The following is a 13,929-nucleotide window of genomic DNA, read 5'->3' on the forward strand; positions in this document are numbered from 1 at the left end:
CAGAGAATCGCAGGGGTTGGAATGGACCTTAAGAGATCATTGAGTCCAACTTCCTCTGCTAAAGCAGATACCCTACAATAGGTTGTACAAGTAGGCATCCAGATGGGTCTTGACTATTTCCATAGGAGACTCCACAGCCTCTCTGAATAATGTGTTCTGGTGCTCTGTTACCCTTACCATAAATATGTTCTTCTGCATGTTTGTATGGAACTTCAAGTTTCAAGTTTTATGTGATTACTCCTTTTGTTTGATCTTTGCAAGGACTGCAGCTTCTTCTGTCTTTGAGTCACAAAGTCTGCAACACAGAGAAAGTAAGGCCAGGCAGACTGAACTTTCTGCAGAAGGCTGCTCAAGATCTGTGGTTTTTTTCCCCTGACCACAGTAACAGAGAAGGAAATGCTGCATCATTTCCTTACCCAGTATTTTTACTCAGCCTGGCATCATCCATCTCATAGTTCCAGGTCTCTCAACATTGCTATTTTTCAACTAAATCAATTTAGATATGCAGATGGAGCTGTTGAATCACTCGTGAATCATTTAATTCATGGAGCTTGTCCAGCAGTTCTGCTCAGATTCTTGTCTTTGTGGAATTATTGCAGAAAAGTTGTCAATGCATGTGATTTAAATCATATTGGGTAGAAAGTAGTTCACACAAGCTAATTTACCATGGAACAACTTTGTGAATAACTCCACAGGAGTAATAATATTGTAGTTGAATTTTAAGTAATATAATAGACATTGCTTTTTACATTTTATTATAAATGTGATGATTATTTTACAACATCTGGATAGATAAGAGTGCCAAAGAAGATGTGCAGGGTCTTCAGATGTGAGTAGAGGTGTGCCTTCCTTCAGTCTTTAAGTCCACTGTACTTTTAATTATTTACTTGAATGAATAATTATTCTGAAATACATACATACATATATATAATTTGCTTAATACTACTATTTAAAATAGCATTTCAGGAACTCTTTATAAATAGGTTAGTCAAAACTCCTTATGATTGTCCCACACAAAATTTAACCACTGTGACTACCTGTACAGCCGGGGAATCTTCTGTTACTTGTTGTACTGTACTTTCTGTGGTAACAAGGCTTTGCATTTCTATGCTTAGAGAAAATTGCCATCGTGCTTATGTCTGGCTCAGGACAGCCCTGCCACTGAGTCAGAGCACTCTGATACCAATATCCAACAGGAAGCAAGAAGGCTTTTCCTGAGCATGTAATTAACACCATTAATTATATAATTATAATTTATATATTATATATATTATTATATATAATAGTGGGTTACTATAACATGGTAGACATCAGAGCTGTTGATTAGAATAGAGATAACACTGGAGTTTTAGCTTTATTGGTTTTTAATAGCTTGGTGGTGGAAAAATCTTTCTCATAAGGATTACAACTATGACTTTTGTTCATTTGTGACCTAAAATGTGCCAAAAGCAGTAATTTCCAGAGTATGAATTGCATTTATTTATTTATTGTTAATGAGAAATAACATCTTTGTTAAGGAGTTTCTTGGAAGGTTTTGCATTCATTGCAATCTGAATGTAGTGCTGTGGAAAAAGTAAAAAAGCTTTGCTAATGATGCTTTGTTATGAAGTACGTTATATATATACTTATATGAAACATATTCTGTGGAGTATTTCAATTTGTGATTGTTATAGTGACACTGTGAATCATTTAATCTCTTGGCTTGGTTGGAAAGGACCTTAAGGAATATCCAGTTTCAAATCCCTGCTATAAGAAGAGACACCTTGAACATTTACATCTGAGGTCACCCTCAGCTTCAGTGCTTCTCAACTCTTGTAGTGAAGATTCTTTTCCTAATATCTAATCTAATTACCTTTTAGTTCATACCCATTACTCCTTGTCTAATCACTACCTTCTCCAATTAAGAGTTCCTCCTTGTTTTTCCTATAGGTCCCTTTTAGGTAGTGGAAGGCTGCTAATAAGGTCTACCTGGAGCCATCTTGTCTTCATGCTACAGAGAAGAGTTTAGGCTAATGATCAAGTTAGCTGTGATTGGAACTCAGCTGTTAGCATCTTTTCCAGCATTTTGATCCCTACAATCCAGCTGGATGAAGGATCTGTAATGTCTATGTTACAACTCTGTCTGGGAAGTATGACTACTTCGATATCATCAATCTGACATGAAAGCAAGCATTATAAATGTTCTGTCATATTTAGTGTTCCCTCAGACCCAGATTTTAGAGAGAGGATTTTTGAAGAGGCCCTGGGAATTTCTTCAAGCCAAATGGAAGAGAAAGGAAACAAATGGTAGCTATAGCTGAAGTCTGGAATCTTGGGAAAAAATACAGGTAATAAAGGTGGGCACCAGCCAGCTTGACAAAAGCTATGATAAACCTTCTAGCAAAGCCTTCTAGAGCTGGTCCCCATGGAGATGGTCACTGCCCTCCCCTCCCCCCATATGTTCTGTCTAGACAGAAACATTTTCTTTTTTATTTTTGTTCAGCCCTTTGGTCAAATTAGTTTTAGCTTTCATTAAGTATTAGACTCTAAGAAATGCTGTGCAATGGTACTAGAAATCGTGGTGTGAAAATGTATTGAAAATCTGCAAGCATTTATTTCAAGACACAAATTTATTTCACTGTTAACAAATGCTCTTGTAATGGCAGAAGGAATTATTATTTTAAGGGCTTTTTAGAAACAAGTTGAATAACCCCAGAGTTTACATCCATTTTAACAGAAGAATAGATCTCTTGCATTTGACCTATAAAATGAAGTAGGTTTTCTGTACTTATATAATATACAAGACAAAATACTCTGTAATGTGTTCAAACATAAAAATGTTGAACAATGTTCAGTGTTAACTGTGTTCAGATATTTATGAAGTATTCTGTTGAAGAAGAGGGGAATATAAAATAATTTCACAATCATTAATCTCACTTTTATGGCTGCAGGGAAAGAACTGCCTTTATTTTCTGAATAACTCACATCAGCAGCACATACTTTGCCTTCTATCTTTTCCACGTTCTGCCTTGTTTTACTCTTTCTTTCCTGGTTTGTTCTTTATTCTGTTCAGATTTTAGAATTTACACAGATTTGAGTTCCAAGAAATATCAGAAATTCTCTTGTTCATCCACATCAAGTACCAGAACTGAATTAATTCTTTGAATTAATTTATATTTATTAACACAGCTGTCCAATACCCTAGGATTTCCTTAACCTTCACTTATATTGCTGTTAATTGTGGCTTGTGAATGCTTCAAGGCATGAAGTGTATCTCTTAGTGTTTTGTAAAATAGTAAATAAACAATGTGTAATGCAATGCTAGGAACAGGTAAAGCTAAATTTCATTTGAATGGCAGCTCACAGAGCAAACCAGCTAAAAAAGTGTTGGATAAATGAATTTCAAGCCATTGCCTTGAAGTAAGCCATCTTTAGAAATAACCAGGTGCTGAATGGTTCTGTGTTCTTGAACACTGTGGCCTGTTTCATGAGCAGAACTTTATGCACAAAAAACTACTTATGAAGTTTGGTACTTACATTATGGTAAAATGGCAACACCCATCTAGTAGTGCTTCTTTCTTTCTTTCTTTCTTTCTTTCTTTCTTTCTTTCTTTCTTTCTTTCTTTCTTTCTTTCTTTCTTTCTTTCTTTCTTTCTTTCTTTCTTTCTTTCTTTCTTTCTTTTTTTCTTCTTTTATTACAGTTCTAGTAGCATATTTACCACAATATTTTTTGTCTTGTAACTAATCTACTTCATACAACAGTATTATATTAGTGGGAATTAACTCGCCTTTTCCACAACTGAATTCCTAGGAGAAACGGTACTTCTTAAATAATAGCTTAAATTCTCAGCTTTTGCATTATTATGAAGGCAAAACAAAAGTAGAAATTGTTATAACAATACTGGAAAAGAACACATCCTTTCCCAATTTCATATTTACCCACTACTACATACTTTCAATGCTTAGGCTCTACAATATTTAATTGAATTGTGAGGTTCTCCCACAAGAGCAGTGAAAGCCTCTAAGGTCCAGTTAATATGAAGACCTCAATTTTCTCACAGAAAGAAAAGTTCAAGAACTCTGCATCATATCTGTCAAATGCTGCTGCCATTTCTGGACTAGCTGGTTTGTATGCAGTTTAATGTCTCCACAGTGTCCATCATGGCACATTTGTGTCCAAGATCAATATAACAAATACTAACTCATCTGCAGCAGGGATGTGTTTCAGTTTCAAGCAACCAAGCAAGACCAGAGAGCTGATGAAAACTCTTCAGAATCTGTTGTTTATTTGTTTGTTTGTATTGTTCATACTTTTAATGATTTTATGATTATTATTTTAATTTTGCCTTCTTATCCTGGGGACTGAATAGTCTATTGACTCATCAAGAACAATTGGTTTAGGCTGGATACTCCACTCATTGTTTTACACATTAGAACTAGGACCATCTCAGAATTCAAGGTGTTATTAGGAAAAATGGGGACTCAACCTCAGAGTATTGTGGTATATAGTAACAACTTTTAATGAGGATCTAGGATATAAAAAAATGATCTGAGGAAATAATAAATAGATTCCTTTATTAATAAATAGATCATTTTTGTTAAATTTCATGTTACACAAGATGCCGAATGCTTTCAGTTGTGTGTGCGTACATTGTCTTGTGCAAACTGACCACTGAAACGATACATCCTAGCAAGAGTTTGGTAGACCACATTATTGAATGTAGTTACCTAAATACAGTTGTTTATCAAGTGAGAGTTACCAAATATGTATCACATCTCCTAAGAGGCATGAACACAAAGCACAGTAAACACAAAATGTAATATAGATGTCTGTATTCAGAGTGGGTGACTACAAGCATAAACTGCCTATGTAGAAAGAAACCGAGACTGAAGGAATTGCTTCTGTGTAACTGAATATAAATAGTTCCCAAAGGTGAAAAAAACAAAAACAAAGTTTACATGTGCAAAGTCTATTGAAGCTGTTGTGTAACCAGGAAGTACAGCTCGGAAGGAAGTGAAGCCACAGACTTGTCTTTAAAATGTGAGGCTGATCAAAACATAGAAATGACCAATATCAAACCCTTGGTCCCCTAGAAAACATCTGGCCTTCCTCATAAAAATAAAAAGTGAGGCATTTGCTTATAGGTGAGTGATCGGGACAGAGTAACTACACAGATTTATTTACAAGTTTCACCATAACAAGTCATTAGGGGCTTTAGAAACAAAATAGCAAACAAGGGAAAATGACCTTTGACTATGGGGCAAAGAGTGTTCTATTTCTGGTCCTCTACCTGCAGTCCTGAAGACTCACCTGTTCTACTGTGGCCTGAGAAAAGGCATAACCTGACACAGAAGGGATACTCCTGGAAACCTTTTTTGACTCCATGGTTTCTTCTTATCTATGTGAGGTAAGGGACATCCTCTGAAAGGATGGGAGATGCATTTCAAAATATACTCCTGTTTTCTGAGAGCAGGTACAACTCATGAGTTTCTGCGTCCCATGTGAGTACCTTAATCATAAAACTGATGGACAAATGTCTTGTCTGGTAAATAACTATCCAAAGTAAAATAACTTTCAACAGAAGATATTGCTAATTAGTCAGTGCAGGAATCCTAGTCTGGTAGATAATGCCGTTTCAGAAACTTTTTTTTTCCTTTTCATTCATGCTAGAAATTATTCTGAATCACAAAAAGACAAAACTATGTAATGTCTTGTGCTAAAAGCTTTTTTTTAATGGAGATGCACCAAGTTGGGAGGGAGTGTTGATCTGCCAGAGGGGAGAAAGCCACTACAGAGGGATCTGGATAGACTCGATCAATGGGCCAAGTGTCGGGTTCTGCACAACACCCCAGGCAACTCTATAAGCTTGTGGAGAAGTGTCTGGAAAGCTGACTGATGGAAAGGGACCTTGGTGTGAGTGTGCTGATGGACAGTCAGCTGAATGTGAGCCAACAGTGTGCCCAATGACATCCTGGCTTGTATCAGGAGTGGTGTGGTAAGCAGAGCTAGGGAAGTAATCCCACCCCTGTACTTGGCATTGGTGAGGCTTTACCTCGAATGCTGTGTTCAGTTTTGGGCACCTCAGGACAGAAAGAACGTGGAAATGCTGGAGCAGGTCCAAAGAAGGACAACAGGGCTTGTGAAGGGCTTGGAGAATATGCCCTATAAAGAGAGGCTGAAGAAACTGGGGCTGCTTAGTCTGGGGAAAAGGAGACTGGGGTGGGACCTCATTGCTCTCTTAGAATTCGTGAAAGGTGATTGCAGTGATGCAGGATTGATCTCACTGGTCACAGGTGAAAGGATGAAAGGAAGTGGCCTCAAGTTGCACCAGGGTAAGTTTAGGTTGGATATCAGGAAAAACTTCTTTACAGAAAGGGTTGTGAAACACTGGCAATTCTGAGCAATTCTATGATTCTGTGATTTTGTATATATGTTGCATTCTTCTCTCCTCCTTATTTTCCACAACTTGGTAATTACTAGTTCCTTTTTTTTTTTTAATTTTTATTTTTTCCTGGTAAATTCCAATTTCTGTTTCTTGTGCACAAGAATACTACTTGAAATGCAATAAAATACACCTAAAATAAAAACAGGTTGGAAGAGGGCTTATGGTAGTTATTGGAGCAGGGTAGTAAGGAAGATACTTAGTATGGCAGATGGAAGATACTTTATGGGGTCTGACTAGATGGTATCTAAAGGTCCCTTCCAACCCCTACAATTCATAGAATCATAGAATTAGCCAGGTTGGAAAAGACCTTGTAGATCATCAAGTCCAACCACAGCCTAACCAGTACCCTAACTCTAACAACCCTACACTAAATCATATCCCTGAGCACCACATCCAAACGGCTCTTAAACACATCCAGGGATGGCGACTCAACCACCTCCCTGGGGAGCTTATTCCAGTACTTAATGACCCTTTCTGTAATTCTGTGATACTACAGAGAAATAGTAAAAATATCACTGTGTAACACCTATATGTGTCAATCTAGATGCTGACCTGTGTCTAATTATCAGTACATGAGGCTTATCTGTCATATCACGTTATAATTTCTTTCTCCTCTGTCCTGGTGGTACTTCAAATTTGATCTACATGTTTTATATAAACGCCCTCTGTTTTTGTTGAATGCTTTGTAAAGTAATGTGTTTTTTGTTAGTAAAATTAAATTGTGACTGACACCATCAGTATAAAAGTCGTGTGTTGGATCATAGCTATCAACAGGGTTGTATAAGAAAATGTAGAAGAAAAGTATTGCAACAGGTTAAAAAATACAGCAATTATATTGTCAACATTTGTTTAGGAAGTTAACTCGGTGATCAATTTGTTTCAGCCCTATGGAAAATATTAGGTAGTTATGCATGACAGAGTTTCAATCTGACACTAAAATCCTGGATTAGTTTTTAGAGAAAATGTATTCTAGATGGATTATATTGATCCAGAATAACTGACGCGTAAGTAGCAACAGGAATGTTAAAGCGCACCTTTTGTCTGCTATTGCTTGGAGATCTATGCAGTGGGCTTTCTTACTGTGGCTGGTAAGCTGCAGAAATCTGTCCAAAACTGGCACTGAATCCACTGGGTGGCAGGCAAACCTCTCTTCAAGCCTGAAGCAATGCTGAAAAGCTAGCATCCCCCTCACATCTGTGCACTTTGTAAAACTCACAACACATTTCTGTACATCCAGTGAGCCAGTTGTAGTCTCCTTTATCCTTAGGGAGCATCTTATTAGGAAGGGTATCTCTTTTCCACTTCAAAGCACTATCTGTATACTGTTTTAATTAGATTGTGATTAGTTCAAGTATAATGTTTTTATTTAAATGAGGATTCCTAAAATGAACACCTTCACCATGAACATGCTATGCACTAAATTCATTGGCAGCGTCTGATGGTTTTAAATGGCTTATCTGGAAATTCAGAAAAGTGGAAAAGAATATGCTGAGTGTTGCAAATTGCCTCACATCTTAAAGTATGCCTCAGCACCACTGAAGATATTGAATCTTAATGATGTTGAGAAATATGACTTTTGACACACTCTTCTAAGAAATTCATGTTTGTGGTTGCAATCATTACAGTTTTCTGTTTGGCTGTAAGTGTGCATACAGGTCATTACTTGAATGAGGAGTACTGGTCCATCCAAGCACCACAAAGACAAGTATGCCTTCCTGCTCTAACTGGTGTGACATTACTGAGGAATGCACTTTTGGAATTCCTTTCTTCCAAAAGAACAAAGAGCACAACTGCCTCAGGTGTTAAGGATGTCATGGTCTTTTCAGGGCAGTAAAAAGAAGCCGCAGCATTCTGGTTACCCTGCAGAAAGGGTAAATTTCTTATAAGACTCCAAAGTCTTTCTTTACTCTTTGTACAGAGAATCTTTTCCATTATCAACGTTTCACTCTATACCTGAGAGATTCAAAATTAGGCAAAAAATAAACTAGTGGGGAAAAGGATAACTGCCAAAGATTTATCTGCATCTTAATCTAGAATATGAGTGTCCAATCTTTTAGTTTGCCTGGGATGCATTCAGTGAAGAGGAATTCTCTTGGGTAGCATACAAAATAAAAAATACAGTTAACGTGTATAAGTAAAAAAGCTTGAAACTAGTGGGATATCCAACCTTATTTTTGTGAAACTAATGTATCAGTGTCTGATTCAGTGGAAGTTTCAGCAATTCTTAGTGAGATTTCAAGGTAGGCATTAGAGATTTTTGACCTAATTTTACTCTTTGTGTGCCTCATCCTTGAAAGCAGTTGTTCACAAATGTACTCACTGCCAAAACAGCAATAAATCCTAATTGTAAAGCAAGGGATATTTGTATCAGGCAAGATAAGCCTTATAAAAGTCTAATAAAGAGACATGATCAAATTTCTGTTTCAGTTAAATGTCTGATTGCAACTCTGTACATTCCATTTGAGAATTTACAGGTAATGTATTTATGTCAACTAAAAATGGAATAAACAAATATACAAAAAAAAATTATGATTATTTTGAAATCTTGAAGTCTATCTTTAATTTCTCTTAACAAATCTGAAATCATAGATACATATTTTTTGCTGTTCATGGAACTGAGTTTAGACAATCAAAATGCATAAAATTATTCACTGTAACTTCAGCTTGTCATAATTCAAGTTTCATTTTGAACACTATTCCGGTTTGAAACACTGCAGATAAGCTGATTTTTACCTTGAAGAGACATCTCATTCATTTAAATGAGCAGTCAAATCTGCCAAAAATGACGAATCTGTAAGTCATATTTCATCCTCCCATTCTACGACAGATTTTCCTTTCAATTCTGTAAATTACTTGATTTCATTTTGCAAATTATAAAATCTTTTCAGTGTTTCAAACTGACTTATCCACCTTACTTCAGAAAAGCAAATGATATTCACCTCATCAGCATCCATAATTTAATGGAAGTCCTAGAATTGTGATGATTCAAACCCTTGGACTTAATGAAATACTCAGGTTTGGTGAAATCTTGCCTGACATTATCAGTTTTTAAAGCTGTTGTGTATAAATTTTCTTGATGTACGATGCAGTGATATTTCATCAAATGTGAGTTGCCAGTTGGAATTGCATCATCTTCTATTAATTTAGTAAGTCCTTATTTTTTTACCAACCGTCGCTGGGGCACTACTGGAACACAGGCATGTAGCTAGGTTGAAATACTACTACCAGTCATCACTGTTTTAGTTTTGAGGTGGTGTAAGTACATACAATGCATAATACATGCAAGTTTCAATCTGACTGGGTATGGCAAGTGCAAGAAGTGGAGATAGCATTGCACAGCACCCTTCTCTCCACTGCATTCTATTATTGCCTACACAGTCTGTGCTCAAGCAACATGCAATTGACTCATGAAAATTACTGCTAAAAATTAAGTCGTAATGTTGAAAGTTTACAGTCCTGTGGAGCCACTTTATGAGCTGTCTAGGGACACATGCAGCCCATGGATATGTCTGATCCAGAACAGTTATTCTTAGGTAGTTTGAGAATTGACATTGTAAATGTAAAGACATTAAGAGTTTGTTTGGGTTGAAAATAAATTAATAACTGTGGTTCTAGCAGTTGGGACTGTGAGCACACACACAGTCGCCTGGCAGAGGCGACCTACAGGAGGCATGTCAGAAGGCTAGAGTAGGCTCCAGTGAAGGACTGGAACAAAAGCATCAGCAGCATTTTCTTTTGGTTAAATACTTCTGCATGAGCCTGACTACTGGAGTGGTTTACCCAGCTTCTGTCTGTCTCAAAATCACCTCATAACTCATGGCAATTTCAGGGAAAATGAGGAAGCATGGGATTTTGGGGATTTTTTATCTTTTTTTTTTTTTTTTAAAAAAAAAACTAACTAATGGGAACATGTGATTGGTTGATATCCAACATTGTTCCTGAAAGTATTATACACCTATCTAGAAGGTTTTTGCATACTCTGCCAGATGTAGGCTTTTTCTTTGTGTATGTGCATTTATATTTATTATTAAGTGCTGATTATATTTTGTAAATAGCCAGAAAAAATTTTTTTCTGTCTACAGCTTCCATTTTTGTTTGTCAGCTTGGCCTGTTATCCACAGAGAATTCTGCAGCATACTGGCAATTGTAACAGGGGCTCCTCTGTACACATATTAAAAAACATCTTGCTTGGTTTGTCTTCCCTAGTGACACTGCTGAAGAGAGAGAGAAGTGGTTTTGCCATTAGGTTCACATCTTACCTCCCACGTGACCTACATTTATTGAATTTATGTGAAATCTTAAACTTTCCATCTCTCTCTATTTAAATAAGTGTAGGAGGAAAGTCTACACAGCAGGTTCTAATACTGTTGTCGTGTTTGTAGAAGGTATGTAGAGACATAGACACTGAAAACTTTCTATTGGTTCTGCTTTGCCATGGATTTCCTGCTTGAGCAGGACAGGTTTCTCTGTCTTTGGTTCCTAGTCCATAATACAGGAATTAAAAGCTTTCTGATCATAAGTGATGCTGTGAAAATAAGCACCCTACAGTATTTGTGTAGGAAGGGTATATGTTACAGATATACAGATAGAGGACTTCTTGTGTTTTTTAAAGTCTACATGAAAGAAATAAAAGCAAAAATAGCTACTGTAGTATGTTCAGCAGTTGCAGAGAAATGAAGGTCCACTTGATCTGTACAAGTTTACTTTTGGAACATGGTGCTACTTGACAAAACACAAGGTAGGCTCTGATCAAAGACTGGGTATGTGTTGGGCACAGAGAAACATCCACATATGTTTAAAAAATCCCAAGTTATACTTAGAAAATTCTACTTGCAAGAACACTTGTCATTCACATTTCAAAAGCATTATTTTCAAGTACTGATAAAAAAATCAGTTTGGTAACTGATGACTATTTATTTATTTATTTATTTACTTATTTATTTTGTATTTCTGGAAAACTCCAATAGAAGTTATACTTTCATCATCACTTAAAGTTCACGTATCATTCAGTTGTTAAAGTGTATGAATGATTAAACACCCTTTAAGACTTCTATGTAACAATCCCTTATTACTGGTATAAAGATCTTGGAAAAACTGTATCACAAACACATGAAACTATATAAAGGTATTTCACTTTAGCTCCCATATCCTAATGGGATGAGGATATAATACACGCCTATGCTACAGAATCAAACCTCACAAAAGGAAATGCAGACTACTGTTTATTTTACAACACAATGTCACTGGCAGTCATATTGTCCTTTCACAAACATACACAGCAGGTGTTTTATAATCTCTGTTTTTTAAAACCTTTGAAAGCATAAGAAAAAACATTTACTAGGAAGTTGTAAAATATATATATATATATATATATATATAAATATATATATATATATATAAAAAAACCAACGCAAATATGGCAATGGCTGCGTCTACATAAGAAAGATGGATGATTTGGGTTGGACATTACAAAGAGGATTCTGATGCTCATCAGACTATTTAAGAAGGAAATTATAAAAAAACAATAAGAACAATTTTTCATTTTTTCACATCTGGGAAATAGTTGCTGCCTGTGATTTATTGTAAGAATAAAGAAAAGCCCTGGATTGGCTTGTGAGTGGAGATCAGAGCATGTTACTGGAAGCACTGGATCTTCATTTCTTTTTTCTCTTCCTATAGATGGTTTTTATAGAAGCAAAAAAAAGAAAGGTAATTCTGCTGTTTGTCAACATATAACTCTGTTGCTATCAGTTTCTAGAAAACATAGGAGCTTAAAATAATTAAACAAAAAAACAAGCTGGAAGGGATTTAGGATTTTAAGAACACTTAACATCAGCAAACTAGAATGCAAAGTGTTTTTTTAGAATAGACCCAAACAAGCTTAAGAATTAATTTGCATGGTGAGGCAGAATATCAGGTCAGAATCCTTACCTTGATTTTTGTTAATACTGAACATGTGCAATTTAGGTACAGCTTTTGTGAATAAGGCCTGTTTCTTTAATGATTGAAAGTGGAGATTTGCAACAAGTATCTTGAATTTTGTTAGATGTGAATTAAGATAAGGTGCTGAGATTTCTTAATTCTGTAATGGGTTTGGAAGACTCTAGTTTCTGCTGCTTAACCTGTCTCCGGGGACCTGAATCTATGTTCTAAGGTAATTCAAGATACTCCTTTCAGATTACTCCTAGAGGAAAACAAATGTTACAGTGAGGAAAGATCATAAAAGTCCTAGAGCAAATGCACTTATTAGGGAAAGCAAGACTGGAGAAGGTGGTTTAGAGATGATAAAGTAAATACAGCACAACAGATAGAGAAAAAGTAACACCCTTCTCCTTTTCTGTGTGCACATACACAAAAGTTGTTTACAAAAGTGCCTTGTAGTGACTGCTGGTGGTGTCACTCCGTCCCATGCCCCAGAGCTATCACCGGGCCTCATGGGAGATGTGACTGCAGCATCGGACATGGGACTGTTTGTTCACTCACTTTCTGTGAAGAGAGTTTTGAACTGTGTTTTGAATAGACAGCATTTTCTTTGTGTGGTTGGTAAATAACACTGAGCAAAGTTAGTCAGCAAGTTGCATAGCTTCTGCATTCTGATTCTTTGGAGCCCTTTTGTACCAAGCTTGACAGGATGTTTTTAACAGAATGTGACCTCACTGGGATACCAGAGGTAAGGAAAAAAGTTATTGGGTCTGTTGTGGAATATTTTGCTCAGGACTGACTGAAAATGCTGTTTTAAAATGACTTTTGGAAAGAAGGTTTCACCGTGATCTGGCCAATGATATTTTTCAGTGAAAATCCGTGTCTTTGTAAGGTAGAATAAGTTCTCTTGTTTTATTTCCTACTTGTGGAGAAAGACATTTATTTGCAAGTCTCAGCACTATTATATACTTTCTCTAATGTACTGATTGAAGGTAATAGAACGTCATGGTTTCTTTCTAAAACAGAAGACAATAAGTAGATCGAGTCCAGTTCTTCATCCAGGTCCTCAAAGCAGCAGTGCAAGAACTGGGGTGGTGGCAAACCCAGTGAGACCAGCAGAGAGTGGCCCTCCGGACCCCTGCACAGGCTCAATAGGTAAAGGTAAGGCAAAACCACTATTACTGCCTTATTTGGGTAAGACCATAGGTGTTTTTGTCACAGATGTGTGACTGCTGTTGGTAGTTTCACTGGGACAGGTGCAGGCAGGGGGTTAGCGGCTGTGCAGTGCCCCCCACTCCTCCCTCTGCTGGCTGGAGTGTGATGGGCAGGAGGGAAAGGACGCTGCTGCCAGAGGCATTTTGGGGGTTCCTTCAGTCTGCTGTGGACCTTTCACAGGGCTGGTAGTGTTAGAGTGTAGCAGTGTACGGTTTGAAAGGGATTTAAATTGGAGTGTTCGAGTCATGCTGGAAGATTTAAAAAAAAACAAACAAAACGTGGTTTAAGATGTTTGTGTGCATACATGAGATGAAAGTATTGTTGGCTCAGGAACAACGATCTGAGTGGTTTGCTTGTATTCAGGATC

General features: G+C 36.8%; 1 protein-coding gene across 2 annotated transcripts in view; it reads left to right on the forward strand.

Moving 5' to 3' along the window:
- The first annotated feature begins 12,902 nt into the window (after positions 1–12,902).
- The window catches only part of ST18 (ST18 C2H2C-type zinc finger transcription factor), a 174,966-nt gene continuing 173,939 nt past the window's right edge, over positions 12,903–13,929 (forward strand). Inside the window, exons 1-2 of one of the 2 annotated variants that reach the window (XM_032442722.2) lie at positions 12,903–13,095; positions 13,373–13,508. In XM_032442722.2, the coding sequence (XP_032298613.2) occupies positions 13,057–13,095; positions 13,373–13,508 (175 nt within the window). In that variant the 5' untranslated portion in view covers positions 12,903–13,056. The remainder of the gene's footprint in view (positions 13,096–13,372; positions 13,509–13,929) is intronic. The other variant, XM_085537383.1, reaches the window with a different exon arrangement.

The sequence above is a fragment of the Coturnix japonica genome, chromosome 2 (assembly GCF_054131305.1).
Source record: "Coturnix japonica strain WE chromosome 2, WE-NBRP24, whole genome shotgun sequence".
NCBI classification, from domain to species: domain Eukaryota; kingdom Metazoa; phylum Chordata; class Aves; order Galliformes; family Phasianidae; genus Coturnix; species Coturnix japonica.